Source organism: Xyrauchen texanus, chromosome 22 (genome assembly GCF_025860055.1).
Source record: "Xyrauchen texanus isolate HMW12.3.18 chromosome 22, RBS_HiC_50CHRs, whole genome shotgun sequence".
NCBI classification, from domain to species: Eukaryota; Metazoa; Chordata; class Actinopteri; order Cypriniformes; family Catostomidae; genus Xyrauchen; species Xyrauchen texanus.
The window spans coordinates 10,979,222-10,995,305 of NC_068297.1; the positions used below are offsets into that span (position 1 = coordinate 10,979,222).

General features: G+C 37.4%; 1 protein-coding gene across 1 annotated transcript; it reads right to left on the reverse strand.

Moving 5' to 3' along the window:
* Window positions 1–10,681: 10,681 nt before the first annotated feature.
* On the reverse strand, window positions 10,682–15,237 carry LOC127662768 (leucine-rich repeat transmembrane protein FLRT2-like). The gene is made up of 2 exons (XM_052154072.1): window positions 14,780–15,237; window positions 10,682–13,251 (listed from the first exon to the last, which is right to left on the reverse strand). Exon 2 carries the CDS (start codon window positions 12,806–12,808, stop codon window positions 10,817–10,819), a length of 1,992 nt encoding a protein of 663 aa, XP_052010032.1. The 5' UTR covers window positions 12,809–13,251; window positions 14,780–15,237; the 3' UTR covers window positions 10,682–10,816.
* Between the last annotated feature and the right edge of the window lie 847 nt (window positions 15,238–16,084).

The following is a 16,084-nucleotide window of genomic DNA, read 5'->3' on the forward strand; positions in this document are numbered from 1 at the left end:
GAATGCAGACAGATATGTAAAATTTTGGATCAATATATACTGCCATCCATCACCGTATCCAGGGATGTCCCTGCTTTTTCCAGCAGGACTTCAAACCACATACTGCCCGGATTACAAGTGCATGGCTGCATTTTACCCAGAGAGTGTGGGAGCTAGATTCTCCTGCCTGTCTCCAATTGAGAATGTGTGGCACATTATTAAGTGCATTAGATGGCAACGAAGACCCTGTACAATTGTGCAGCTAAAGACCTACATAATGGATGAAAGGGGGATAATTCCACTTTCTAAACTTAACAAACTTGTGTCTTCAATGCCAAAATGCTTAATAAGTGTTATTAGAAGAAATGTTTATGTTTCCAAGTGGTAAACGCTCTACTGGCCTAACTTTTTTGGAGCGTTTTGCAATCATCTGGTTTGAAATGACTGTACATAAAAAAAAATTATATATATATATTCTCTGTTGACCTCTCTCATCAACAAGTCATTTCCGTCCACAGAACTGCTGCTCACTGGATGTTTTTTTTTTGGCACCATTCTGAGAACATTCTAGAGACTGTTGTGTGTAAAAATCCCAGGAGATCAGCAGTTACAGAAATACTCAAACTAGCCCATCAGGCACCAATAATCATCCATGCAATTTATCTAATCAGCCAATCGTTTGGCTGCAGTGCAGTGCATAAAATCATTCAGAAACGGGTCAGGAGCTTCAGTTAATGTCCACATCAACCATCAGAATAGGGAAAAATGGGATTACTGTGATTTGGACTGTGGCATGACTGTTGGAGCCAGACGGGCTGGTTTGAGTATTTCTGTAAAACTGCTGATCCTCTGGGACTTGCATGCACAATAATCTCTAGAATTTACTCCGAATGGTGTCAAAAACAAAAAAACATCCATTGAGTCGCAGTTCTGCGGATGGAAACGCTTTGTTGATGAGAGAGGCCAACAGAGAATGGCCAGACTGGTTCGAACAGACAAAGTATATGGTTACTCAGAAAACTGCCCTGTACAATTGTGGTGAAAACAGTGGTTTGCGCTGTTTTGGAGGCATAAGGGGGACTCAATCAATCTACATTTAAAGTTCTTTCAAGTCTTTTCAAGTTTAATTACATTTAATTACTGTACATGGTATGCACATATTCCTAAATATATATTTTTTTGGAAGAATACTTTGAAATTGTGAATTATATTAATATATACTTCTGACCATCAGCCATCAGACTTCTCAATACTCAGAGACTGGTTTGACACACACGTGTCCTGAGTTGCACTTTAATAACTGTCGCTTTATAACTGTCTGCTACCTCAATAACTGCTATGTGCATAGAACACTATCTCATAGTGTGTTATGTTTACATTTTTAGAAACTGTCATCTTTTTGCACTACTGAGTACTGGTCGGCGCTGCACTGTCTATTGTCCTGTTCATTGTCAGTAATTTGTTGTACTGTCCTGTACTTTTTGCACATGTTTGCACGTGCACTTTATATAGGTATATATAGGTAGTTTATATAGGTATTTTATTTCGTTGTGTTGTCTCATGTGGTCCTATGTTGGTCCTTTGTTGTTTTTTTATGTAGCACCATGGTCCTGGAGGAACGTTGTCTCGTTTTGCTGTGTACTGTACTAACTGTATATGGTTGAAACGACAATAAAAACCACTTGACTTGACTTGACTTGACTTGACAGCTGAAGTGAATTATGTTAATATATACTTCTGACAGCTGAAGTGAATTATGTTAATATATACTTCTGACAGCTGAAATGTGTGCATCCCCTAAAGAGTTAATGAACAAAATAGGAAATATAGATAATATTTAGAATTAATTGATCTGGAAAAAAAAGATTTTCTGTGAAGTGTTTTTGAAAGTAACTTAAAAGTAATTAATATTGTGAATATTTTTTGATGAAGTAATAAGTAATCTAATTACAATTTTAGTGTAGTAATTAGTCATTTGTAGTGAATTACTTTTTTGAATAACTTACACTTATTCTTAGTGTAGAGTACGCCTATCCACAGTTCTCCTGAGCAACAACTGGGTGGTGCCATGATGATTCTAATTGCCTGTTTTGTATTTCTGGTCTCGAGACACCAAGTAAAAACTGCTAAAATGAGCCATCCAGAGGAGAACAACAAGCATTTAAGTGTCATTTGGTGTAAAAATTAATTTCAGGCTCAACTTGTGCCATTGTTGGCTGTCATATCAACTCAGAATAATTAATGATATCAACATCACTATCGTCTTACCATCGCTTCATGTCATCTACACACTCAGGTGAGGCACTGACAAAAAAAGAAAATGGTCATCTTGACTCTGTGAAGTATCGGCATGTTTTTTGACAAATTTTACAAATGTAATACCTTAAACATTACTGTAACAAAGCTTCGGGTTGGGCAGATAAAGGTGGAAGCAGAAACCGGTTTCCACAGTTCACGTGAGTCTGTTTTATTCACAAATAGCCAGCAATCACTGAACAGCTTCACTCAAAACACAAGACATCTTTTTACAAGACATTTATTTGACATCTTTATCACTCAAATAAACAGTCCACTTTTCAGCTTCACACAACACATAGGTACACCGCTAAATTGTCTTCCACCAACTGCACTACTTCATACAGCGACGCCGGTCGGTGGCACTGGACCCACTACGCAGTAACTTTTGGTAGTTCAGCGACTAATTTTTCCAGTACCACAAGATTGCTGACACCCCCGACGTTGTTGGGCTCCTCATCCAGCACTCACCACCGGCAGGTGTCGTGGAGCTGTTAAACGAAGGCAAATGGGCGGCAACTTTGTTCAGCATCAAGGTTTGGAATGCTGCGATGCTCTTCGGGACTGCTGCCTACATGCTGTAGGATGGCTTTCTTCAGCTCAGCGTACCTCAGGAGGTTGTCGACCGGGACTTGGTGGGTCGTGAGTTGGGCCTCCCCGGTCCTTGAATCATGGAACAATTCAGTTTTCAGGAAAAAATGTGGATACATAATTTTAAAACTTTTCCAAATGACTGCTAATTTTATTGTGTGAAAGTTTTTAATGAGGGTAAAAGTAATGATATATTTATGCTGCATATCCTAAAACACTAATTCTCTTTTTTTAAAGTTATGATTCATTCATTTTTTATATTTGATTTTATATATATATATATATATATATATATATATATATATATATATATATATATATATATATATATATATTTGCCACAGTAAAGTGCCTATATCATTTGGTAGTAGAGATGAATAGATATTAGCTGAGACAAATGAGTAACAAATGCAAGATGAGTTTGTGAGCTTGTATTGGCTCTTTATCTAAAGCCCTTGGAATGACTAAATGCTATTTTACACAACCAAACCATGGCCTTATATAAACCCACAGATTGTTAAACAATAAATTCTGCTTTGTTCTAGGCAAAGAAAGAAAAACTGTATTGAACCCATCTCCCTGTTGCTAATTTATTGTTTAGTAAATGCTGAAAGCTCCAAAATGCTCTTCAAATCCCTGCAGGGTTTGTGTGTGGTAATGATGCCTTCCTTTTCAAGTTTCATACATTTCAAATATTTACCAACTGCACATTGTAATTTGCTCCCAACCAGGACTACCATATGGTTTGCTAAAATTTTAAGAGATCTCCCCTCGACTTTGTTATTCAGCTTCATGTTTTTCTATCTTTTCTTAAGATCCACATTTATTTGAGTGATTTATGGAATCATTCCTTGTAGTCCTGATGTTTGAATATGGCTTCCTCCTTTATTATAGGCAAACCATGGACCATATGACCCCCTGTGAAACAGAGTAAATGATTAGTAGTTGAATACTTAAGGGAAAACATCATCCATGAGACTGTAACCTATATTGGCATACACCCTGCTATTAAATATTGGTTCGTTGTTGAATTGATAACATATTTTTAGTCCCGATTTTCATTTTAAAGTTACTTCAAACTCACAACCCCTTACTTGACTTGATGACTTGTGAATTGAATAAGAAACATTTATGCAATACATTTTGGTAGCAGCACAATTTTGGACATGTGGTAGTAGTGGGGTTAATTGTTCGGTTGACTTGGTTTCTGCTATAGACTTGGTTTAAACTGTACTTATTAAATTTGTTTCTGCACACCCAACTATTTCTTTCACCTTAGGTTGTCATATAGGCTCATTGTGACACAGATTTTAGGTCTGCAAGAACCCTTCAACATGACAATAAACCTTAATGCTGGAATTAAAGGAATAGCTCACCCCTCCAACACCTCAAAAAAAAATTTGCTTATCATTTATGGAACCTTTATGTTGTCAAACCCAAAATACTTTCTTTCCTTAGTGTAACAGAGAATAAAATGTCAGGGTGAATGTTAGAAGCCTCAGTCACTATTAATTTGTATGCATTGTTTCTTCACTGGTGACTGAGGGAAACATTTTGTCTTACATAATATTATTTTATCTTTTTCTTGCTTTTTTTTGTGTTTTGTGAACTATCCCTTTATTATCCCAGACAGCATCACAACTGTCCATCACAGCATCTATCTCTAAATCCTTGAGCCTGAGTGGTCAGGTTGAGATCATTGATAAATTACCTCTGATTACACCAAATGCTTCATGACAATCCAGTCTTTAATTGAATATACATGGAAACAGATGTGAGTTATTTCAGAAAACCTGGAAAAAAACAAAATGGGGGTATAGACACTGGCAATCGTAATGGAATTACAGTATGAATTGATTATAATGAAGTTTATAATCAGACAGTTATCTACCATATTTGTTTATGATTACAAATGGGTGCATCTCTGTACCCCACGACTGAACTCATAAACTAGTCCAGAATTCCTGGTCTTTTCCCTGGCCTCTGCAGTGGGACGGGGAGAGGTAAAGGATGATGGTTTATTCTCTAGCTCATTTGGAGTTGACCACACAGCTGGAGGGGCCAGATGTACAAATTTAATGGCTAATTACTGTCTTGCACACACACTGCCTGATGGGAGTGAAAGGTCATTCTGAGGACCTCCGGGTGTGAGTTTATTGTGTTATTTATGCATGTAAATTATTAGCCACAAAATTACATTACTCATATACTATGAAGCCAAACTAATGATGCAATCCATCAAACAAAAGCCTCGTTCTCCAAAAAATATATATGTATTAAGTAAATGGGATGGAAGGAATGAAAAAGAAAATGAATGAAGGAAGAGAAGCGAAGGGGTAAGGAAAAAAGGAAGGAAGAGAAGGGAAAGGGAAGGAAGGAAAACAAATGAAAAGGAAAAAGGAAGGAAGGAAAACAAGTGTACAGGAAAAGGGAAGGAAGGAAATCATGTGTAATGGAAAAGGGAAAGAGGGAAAACAAATTAAAATAAATAAAGAGAAAAGAACAAAGGAAGGAACGAAGAGAAATGGAAAGGACAAAAGGAAGGAATGAAAATTAATGAAAAGGAAGTAAGGAAGGGAAATAACCTTGCTCACATTTTACCTTTTTAATATGAAAATATCAATCAAGTTACAACAACATAACGCATAGAATGCTGCTGTGCTTTTTAGCTCAAGCGACTTTGATCGGCTTCCGGGTCACAGGCTTGAGAATGGAGGAGCAAGGAAACAAGGATACTTTATTTAGGAAATGAGAAGCACCCCCATTATCTGTAATCTATATATGATGCAATTGTGGGCAAAGGAAGAAAGAAAAAGGGACGAAGGAAGGCTGGCATTTTTTTTCCTTTTGCTTCTGAACTCGGATAATAATTTATGCAGAGTATTGAATAATTCAGATCAGTGCTTGTTATTGTTTTTCAAACAAAAAAGTATTGGATGATTTTCACACAAAGTAGGCTAACCATTTGACCAATGAGCCAATCATTATGCGACTTAAGATTACCTGTTAATTCCTTAATGCATAGATATCATAAACTTAATTAGCACACTTTAACCATCACATAAAGAGACTGCTTGTACACTGTAGCCTCATATGTCTATGTTAATGGTGTTGTATGGAAAATGGGTTAGATTAAGTGAAGAATGGTCATATAGCTGGTCAGCAGTATTAAATGTCTGTGGAGTGTTGTTTATTGCTGTGTTATGGCTCATTGACAACTGCTTACAGCTCTGAAAATATCTCATTTTAAAGCCATTACAATTCTGCAATCTTCACTTGCTACTGGGGAGTATGTTTGGGGCAAGATTAAGACAAGGAAATAAATTACAAAAAGTTATAAATTCTGCCTAATCACAATTATGTTAATTTGTGCAAATTCTAAAATGGTTTCAGGGTGCATGCAAAGATGTGTATAAACTCAAAGTGAACCCTGAATTCCATATATATATATATATATATATATATATATATATATATATATATATATATATATATACACACACAACAGTTAGTTCTGGTCCTTGAATCTGATAAGACGATGGACGTTCTATGAGGACTGATGCACTCGTTCCATCAGCACTCGGATGCTTCACACTGTGCTGTTTTAAACTAAAGTGTAAAAGTAGTGCATGTGTTAAGAGCTACTGTATGTGTCTCTTACATGTTTTTTTTATTAATTTTTTTACATTACATATGTTAGCCAGCAGGTGGTGCCTAAATAAAATTTTTGTGTGTAACATGAGTGAGTTAGGTGACGTGAAGTGAATCCGCGCCAGCCAGTGTTTACATACAACAGCGCTCAATGATCGCTTGTATTACAATTACACTACTAATAGAAAGCTAGAAAATAGCAAACAACAAACAACTTCAGCATTAAGGCTCATCACAGCTGAGAGACACAACAGACTGATTAATTACGGAAATCAAGGTGCTTACCTCTTACTGGAGTTTCCACAACGGAGAGAAAGAACTATTCAAAATGGTGGAGAAGAATGTGGTTTCTATAGTAAATGACACTTGCACACCGGCCACAAAATAGGGAGAAATATCCCTGCTTGGATATCTATTTTTTAACTGAGAAAGCTGACCTTCAGAAAACTGACAGCATCTCTGCTTGGGGTTGGCAACAGGTGATCGCACAAGCTCTGTCTCTCTCTCTCTCTCTCTCTCTCTCTCTCTCACACACACACACACACACATACACACATCCATCCTTGTTTATCCAATAACTTGTTAGAAACAACACAAGCCATGATACTGTTTCTGAAGTGACATTTTTTAATTACTAACGGAGGCTTGGACGCATTATTTGTTTTGAACCAGCAACGGCAGATTCTGATCCGTCATTTAAGAAAGTAGTTCCATGCAAAAATTGATTTTTTTTGACCACACTCAGTTTTTCCTATTTTTTTATTTTTATTTACTTGTTCATTGAACAAGTACATTTTAAATTAATAAAATGTATAAATTAATCATTGAGCAAGTACATTTTACATTTATAAAATTAATAAATTCATCTTAATCATCTTAAAATGTTTGAAAACTAATTTAACATAATCGTATATACATTAGAGCTGTCAATCGATTAAAATTTTTAATCAAATTAATTACATGTTGTCCCGATTAATTAATCGTGATTAATGCTATTAATCGCATATACAAATATTTTCTGAGAAAGCCCCTCATATATCAATAATTCAATATATAATGATTATACATATTTATATCAATATATAATTATACATAGTTATCTTTAAATATAAATAAATATATATAAATATATGTGTCACTGTGTCAAGTTAAATATAGTTTAATACTCAATCTTTAAACTCATCCCTTAGTTTGCATTTCCACTCCTTCAAGTGTTTTGAATGCAAGAATGTAACGCATGTGTGTTGTTCTGCCTACTGAAGTGTTTTCTTCACTGTATAAACTGTGCATTGTTCATACAGCTGACATTTCACTTACTGCCCTCTGGAGTAAACAGGTGGTTCTACAAGCTTGCATTTCTCAGGAATCTTCCTAATTATGGTCCGGGGGCATTGCGATTAATTCCGTTTTTTGTCAAATTAATCACACTGAATTAACACATTAAATCGACAGCCCTAATATACACATATATAATTATGTTCAATTAGTGTTCAAATATTTTAAGACTATAAATATCAATTATATAACTAAATATAATTACTATTTATTGGTAGTTTATTCAGTTAATTTCAGTTCGCAAAATTCAGTTTTATTCAGCTCAAAAAAACTGAACAATGAACACTGACCGTTTCTGCCAACCATCTGAAAATAAAAATTGGTTGACACAGGAATTAGACATTCGAAATGTCATATCTTGCATTTATATATGCAGCATAAGGGCTGATATCTTTGGCGATCTTCTGTACCTTCTCACACAGAGGCATAAAACCCACTTTATGATTCTCTCAAACTGTTTAATCAGTTCTGCCCATGATGAGCAAAATACCTTCACTACACAATATCCAGCCTTGGTCTTGTTCATTGTTTGCATAACAGTTGCATTTGAGCTTGATTAGATACAAAAAAAAAAACAAATTTTTAAGCAAACCATCACATTAACCATTTGATTTATTCTGTTGCATACTGCATTCAGTTAACTTCAAAGATAGTCTTTGTGACTCAAAGTTACTTGCTTCTTGTGAGTTGCTTAAATGGCTGCATCTTAAGCTTGGATTAGAGAAAATATGAAAAAAATCACACTTCAGCTTTAATCAACTGATTTTAAAACTCAACTCTTTGTTTAAAATTTTAACCTGTCCAACTGCCCAAGAAAAATTAACTAAAATATAATTTTCCCTTTTTCATACTACCAATAATTTAATCTTTATTGTCTTAAAATAGTTGAACACTAATTGAATATAATCATATATTCACACAAACACATATATAACAGTGGGGATTTCTTTAAGACTGCAAGGGAAGCTCAGCTTCCCCTATAATGTCAAAAAAATAATGGTCAAATATGTACTATTGTGTAAACAATTTATTGACTAAAAATGCGTTAGAACACGTTCATCTCGAAGACGAGTTCGTTCAGAATCAGCTACATTACATATAGCAGGTCGGCTGACTCGATTTACTTCTCATACATTCCCGTAGCGTCAGTGCATTTCCCTGTTGAAGCCGAGCGTCCATTGACTTCAACGGGGCTGCTCTGAACAGTTTTTTTCAGTGCTCCGAAAACAGACGGTCATTGGATAAATGCTGCGATTATGTCCCTCCCACGGACGCTCAGCGTCTCTGGGGGTGAATGAGGAGTGGGCTGGCCCGGACTCCGGGCTTCCGCGTGATGATTGGAGGATCTGTTGAAAGACTGCATCTCCTTTTGATTGACAGCGAATCTGTACTATAAGAAGTCACTGAAGCTATTTCGCGCTCAGTCCCATCGCGGATTTCTCAAGTGTAGTCGAAAGACAAACTGCTGCAACCTATTTCTTTATATTTGTTTGGCGAAATTGCTAGTCAATTTGCATAATACATTTCACACAATTATACACCACATTCCTTGTTTCAGTTTTACCAAGTTTAATATATTTTGTTTTAGAGCGTTCGTTCGTTCGTTCGTTCATTCATTCATTCATACAGTAGGCTAGGCTAGCGTCGTACGGGTGAAACTGCGCACGATGGCAGACGGTGCTAATATTGTCGACCTGATTTTGGCGAAGCCATTTGAAAGTCTTCCTTACGAGGAAAAAATTAGAATTAAACAGCAGGGCAGATCAACACCTAAGATTGATTTAGTGCAAAAAATAGGGTAAATAAGTTTATAATGTAGGCCGAAAATGAGCTTCCCCTCTTTGAAAGACCAGCAGCCGCCACTGATATATAATCATATATACACACAGACACATACAGTATATGTGTGTGTGTGTGTGTGTGTGTACATATATACAATTAACAGAACACTGTTTTATGCCTCTGTGTGAGAAGGTACAGAAGATTGCAAAGATATCAGCCCTGATGCTGCATATATAAATGCAAGATAGGAAAATTCTAATGTCTAATTGCTGAATCAATCAATTTTTATTTTCAGATGGTTGGCAGAAACAGTCAGTGTTCAGTTTTTGTGAACTGAACTTGCAAGTCAATTATGTAAGACGCTGGAGGTTTTAAATTGATACTGGGGATGAGAACAGATGCCACCTTGTGGTGATGTAGCGCAAGGATATGGAAACATTTAAAAGAATACAGTACACTGCTCACTCCTCTTTATGCTGTCTCTGTAACACACACACACACACACACACACACACACACACAAACACACATTCAAATTATTCTGCCTTTCCTCACTTCTTTTTCCACTTTTAACTTATGAGTAATAAATATTAAAAAAACGCAGGGCATGTCATGTTGATTTGTGTTTAAAGGTTCACCCAGAAATGAAAATTATGTGATAAGTTACTCAAAACAATCTTTAAAATTTTTTCTTCCACCCATGGAAAACAAAAGGAGATTGGCCAGTTTGTTAGTCTCAGTCATCATTCATTTTCATACTGCATCTTTTTACATACAATGAAAGTGAATGGTGACTGAGGCTACCATTATAACATCTCCTTTTGTGTTCCACAGCAGAAAGAAACCAAACAGATCTGAAATTACATGAGAATGAGTAAATGATTATACAATTATAAATTTTTGGATGAACTATCCCTTTAACACTGTTGGTGTGTTTTAGATTCACTAACAATATCTATGGGGTCCCATGAGCTTATATAGTAAAGGTTGATTTTGCTGTAGTAACACAAATGAAAAACTAATAATTCATAAATCAATTTGTCTTTTACTAAGGGATATAAAAGGCGATATCATTGTTCAGAGTATAAATTACATAATGTACAGTCTTTTTTTAAATATATCCTATATCCTCAGTGTGTATACGTCTGATCTAGATACAAAGGATGTTATTTGTTTAAAATCATCATTTATGGCATGGATCGGACTCTGGAACACTGTTCTTACAGTATGTCGTGCTATTGTTTCTCGTTTGGGAGTCTCTGAATTCAACATCTCCATTAGGTGTGTAAATTGGTTGAATACGGAAGTCCCCTTTCAGGAGCTGTTCATTATTCAAAGAAACTATCTGAAAGCTCGTCTCAGTCATCTCCAGAATGGAGTTATCTTTTTTTGTCCCTGCTTCGCAGTAGTCATCTTTTCTTCTGCCTCGGCTGTATTTCCATTCGGATAAGTCTGACCTTCCCTTCTTGTGCATGTGCCAGCAAAATATGCTCAAGAATACCACCAGGACCACTAGCACTGCCCCACCAATCAGGCCAGCCAGTAGCAGAGGTGAGCTTGGGTCCTGCTGGGTTGCCTGCTCAGGCCCAGTAGCATTGTCATTGGAGTGAAAGGAAACAGACTTCGTTGTCACCTCTGAGCAAATTGTATCATCTCCTGGGTGGTAATTATTGAAAGCATCTAGCGGATCCACACAAATGCGATAGGTGGATTTGGGCTCCAGCTTTGCCAACACAATTCCAAAATGTGCCCCCTCTACCATAGTCTCTTGCATGGGGCCAGATAGCAAACTGTGACCCAACTTGACCCATGTCACCTTATAGGCTGTAACAGTGAAAGTCGATACCCAGCTTACCTGAATACATGAACTGTTCAGCACAACAAAAGAAACACGTAGCGATTCCTGCCTAGGACCGTCTGGGGTTTTTGTCCTATGTTCCCTGTCTCTGCCAACAGTCGGTAGGGGAAGTGCAAAAGGTGGAGGGGTGGGTGTAGGCAAGGAGTGTGGGGGTGTGAAGGCCATTTGAGTGGCTGACTCAGGGGTGGAAGAAGGGAGCAGTGTGGGCTGATGTGTGAATGTGGCTGTGCTGTTAGGACACTGGATGAGCTCTAGGGTTAGCTCTCTGATTACTATGCCACGTACACTCTCTGGTTTCTGGCACATGAACCCACGGACATTGAGGGTAGCTGGCAGGGACTTTAACCACAGTATGACCCATTTAATGTTGCAGTCACAGAGCCAAAGGTTGTTTCGAACAGTGAGCTGTCTCAGGCTGTGGAGGGCGTCAAAGACCCCCTGTGTGAGAGACTGCAGCTGGTTGTTGGAAATATCCAGTCTCTCCAAGTGATACAGCCCCTGAAATGCTGTCAAAGGAATCTCATTCATCTGATTATCCTGCAAGTTGAGCTTAACCAAAAATTCAGTTGGTAGATTGGGAGGGGGAACTGTGAGTGAGTTGCGTGCCATTGACAAGATTTTAAGGTTATCTAGAGTTTGGAATGCCCCTGGGGCGATACCTTCATCTGTCAGAAGATTCCCATCCAGAAGGAGGCGTTCTAGTCCCGTCACATTCTCAAATGCATCCTCGGCTAGAAGTGCTATGCGGTTCTCGTCCAGCCGCAGCTCTCTCAGTTCCTCTGGGAGTCCTATAGGTACGCTGCTCAGGTGGTTCTTGGTAAGGAAAAGGGTCTTAAGACTGATGGCCTCCCTGAAGGCCCCCTCCTCAACACCCACGGTGGAGATGGAGTTGTCATCAAGATAGAGCTCCTCTAGGCGTAGCAGCTGTGCAAGGGCAGCCCGGGACACCGTCTGAATGTTATTCTCCTGCAGGTGGAGCACCCGCACGTTTTTTGGAAGATTGACAGGAAATTCATCAAGTTGGTTGCCATAGAGATACACAGTCTCCACTGAGGCAACGTTGTGCATTTCCAGGGGAAATCCAGCATTGTTGATTTGATTGTTATGGAGGTAGAGGATCTTATAACCCTCTCCTAGCCCCAGAGGCACAGATGTAAGACTCCTCTCATTACAGTAAACAAAGGTCCTGTCACACCGACACTCCTCGGGACAGGTTGTGGCTCGTGAGAAATGCATGTGAAGACCAAGCAGTATAGGTATCCATGGGCTGATCAAAGTCGGCAAGTCTTTATTCCACATTCGTATTTGTACCTCCATTTTGTGAGACAAAGGAAGCTTTGCAAACTTTAGACAACAACAATTACTGCAGATAATTTAAAGGGGAGGAAAAATTCTAATAAAATCCACCACACTGGAGTTCTTAACGGTCTTGAAGCTTGCCTCAGTGGAGAGTATGCTATGTTGAAGTCAGTGGGTAATCCTCCTGTAATTGCCTGTCCTAAGCTCCCCAACACAAGAGCAATAGTCTCATTAACTTGCGCTACTCCCTTTCATCCCTCCATCCATACTTGGGCTGGAAATGATAGCAAAGCTCATCACATTGTCACTCTGAGTGTCACTCATGGAGGGGCAATTTCAAAGGGTGTGGTCCAAAGCAGCAAGTATGATGGGTTCATCGGTGAAGACCTCCTCTCTCATCGCAGCTGGACAATCCCTGAAAGGTGCAACCTCCCTCACAAGTAGCATTTTGATCCACTTACCTATATTTCAACAGAAAAAACAAATTGATAAAAAGTTATTTTAATTACTTTTAACATTTTATCTCTTAGTCTTAACTCTTAGGCTTTCATAACAATCATAGCATAGATGTAAACACATTTTTTGTTCCCCAAAACCTAATTATGACATAACCTTTTTCATCATTCACTTTCATGGAATTTTTTCTTTACTATGCCTTAAAAATTACTAAACACCCATATATCGAAGAATGAATCCCCAGAAGAAATTATGTCCCCTCCCCCCACCAATGTATATGGTGGTTGTGGCCCTAAATCCAGATAATAGTAAATTGAAAAAACAAAGCCTAGTCAGTAACTTTGGCTGCTCTTTGTATTAACTAAAGCTTTAATATACGTATAATAAACTAAAATATAATGGGGAATTTAATTTCAAATTGTATACAAGAAAGAAAGAATGAATGAATGAATGAATGAAAGAAAGAAAGAAAAAAATAGGTAGCATAAGGAACATAAACGAGCAGCCAGTATTAAACCCGACCTCTTCACTGCCAGTCATCTTCCTATCCACAAGGAGAGAGTGATTACTGGCGACATCAACATCTCTGTGCTCTCAGACTTGTAAAGGGCACTGAGGTGTTTAATCTGTCAAATGCCATGGTGATGGACAGGTCTGTTCTCCAATGCTCTGGCACAGACTTCTCTCCATAATAATGGTTCTGAACCTTGGGACAGTGAGAACTGCTCTATTAAATCAATGAGTTGAAAGGGAAAGAAACACAGGCCTGCCTAAGGGTACATAATGTGAACAATCTTACAGTAAATGAGACATTGGCACCTGTCTGACCCATCACATTAAATATGTCTTCAGTGGACAGACTTTAGCACATTATTGAATGATAATGGATGTTCATCATGCAGCATGTTAAATAATAACTGTATGCAAGTTATGTAATCATGAATGATAATTTAGGTTGGCCTGATGGCATGAGTATTGCAAACTTATGACAGTGGATGTACAAATACATTTTGTCATATCTATTTTAATGTTATCTTTATTCACAGATCCCCTATATCAATGCAAGTCTACAATCCATGTGAAAGAAAACATTGTTTAGTCTATTAAAGTAAAAATTTCAGCATGTTTTTTTATTATTATTATTACATTAGCCTACTAAATATTTGGAGGAATCATGGAGAGAAATATTTTTACCAAGGTTCACAAGCAGCTGGTATGAGCATTGTGCACATAGACATGCTGGATATCTCACTATTATAAACAAGCTTTTGAAATATTTATCATTCTCCTATATTATGTGGAAATTAGAAGGATCCGTTGTTTCATATAAAATCTGTTGTTTGACAGAACTTTTCACTGCCGAAATTATGGCAAATAGCCTATAGCAGCCTTTATACAAGAAGTTTCTTGCAAACGCGCAACTGGGCACATGGAGTCGACAACAATTGCAATATGTTTAATTCGAAAATCGACACTTTTTAAAACCCTTTGCTGTCTTAATATAGCCTAATGATGTTCGTTTTTAATCCTCACCTTTTTAGAAGATGCTTCGACCCCTCTAGGTTGCATTTTAAACTCTCCTCCGGTATGAGTTCTCAGAATAAAAAAAAATACGATTAAATAACAAAACGATTCCAAAAACCTAACAGTCTACCCTCCAACTGAGGAGGGTCAGTCCGACGGTCCTTCAGTACGGACGGTCTAAAAAGCGACATTCTGCCTGGTGCTTGATCCTGGGGATGATTTGAAGTATCTGCGCAACATCATGTGCCCGAGCGCTGCTGCTTCAGTCCGGCTGATGCGCTCTCGAGTTCCGTGCTTCCTTTTCCAATTTACCCGATTGCTCTGGACTCCTCTGTCTTACTACTGCTCTCACTGTTGTTTCCGAATCAGAGATGATAGGCTACACTTCTTCCCGATGCACTTCTAATTCCTCTGCCATTATTCTGATAGTTTATTCCAAATGCACGGAACGCAGTTTCCCTTTTGAACCTCTGGTAGGGATTGCAGTAGGTAATGAATTCAGTTGATGGCAATCTCTCTCTCTCTCTCTCTCTCTCTCTCTCTCTCTCTCTCTCTCTCTCTCTCTCTCTACACACACACACACACACACACACACACACACACACACACACACACACACACTCATTGGATATTTCTCATTACCGAAACATATCTTGACATTTTTACATTTTACTACATTTAGACTTTTACTATTACCATTGTTTTCAACAATGCTACTCAGTATTACCGTTAAAGAGTATTTTATTTGTATTACAGTAAAAAAAAAAAAAAAAATGCTGTTGTACAATAATTTAAAATTAATTAAAAAAAGTGAAAGGAAGTACCAAGGGAGTACAACTATGACGTGTAAAAACTTTACAATTTAAATAATGTAAATATATAAACAGAAGTTGTGAAAAATTAATTGTGTCAAAATGTGCATAACTGTCATTAAAGTAATGCCACAATGAAAACATTTCTTAATGATCCTAGGCTTACTTATCTAGAAGCAAAATATAATTTCTCATGTATTTCTTTAAATGTTTTTGTAAAATAGTTTTATTTATTAAAATCACCCATATTAGAATTGTGAAATTTGTATATTGTAAATTATTTGGTTCAGAAGGACATATAGCTGAATTCTAAAATGGTATTTAAAATACTGTAGGATGCAATTATAATCTAGTAATATTGCTAATAATGTTCTTCTGTATTTAACACCTACTCTTTTCACAGATACATAATTTACTGATTACTACCTTGTTGAATGTGCTTTTTTATGAGGGGATGATGCTGTTATAGCACAGAGAGATTAGAGATCAAGCGCACTCTTCA

Coding starts and splice junctions, on each gene's coding strand:
- LOC127662768 (XM_052154072.1), bottom strand. CDS start 12,808: ATGGAGGTACAAATACGAATGTGGAATAAAGACTTGCCGACTTTGATC.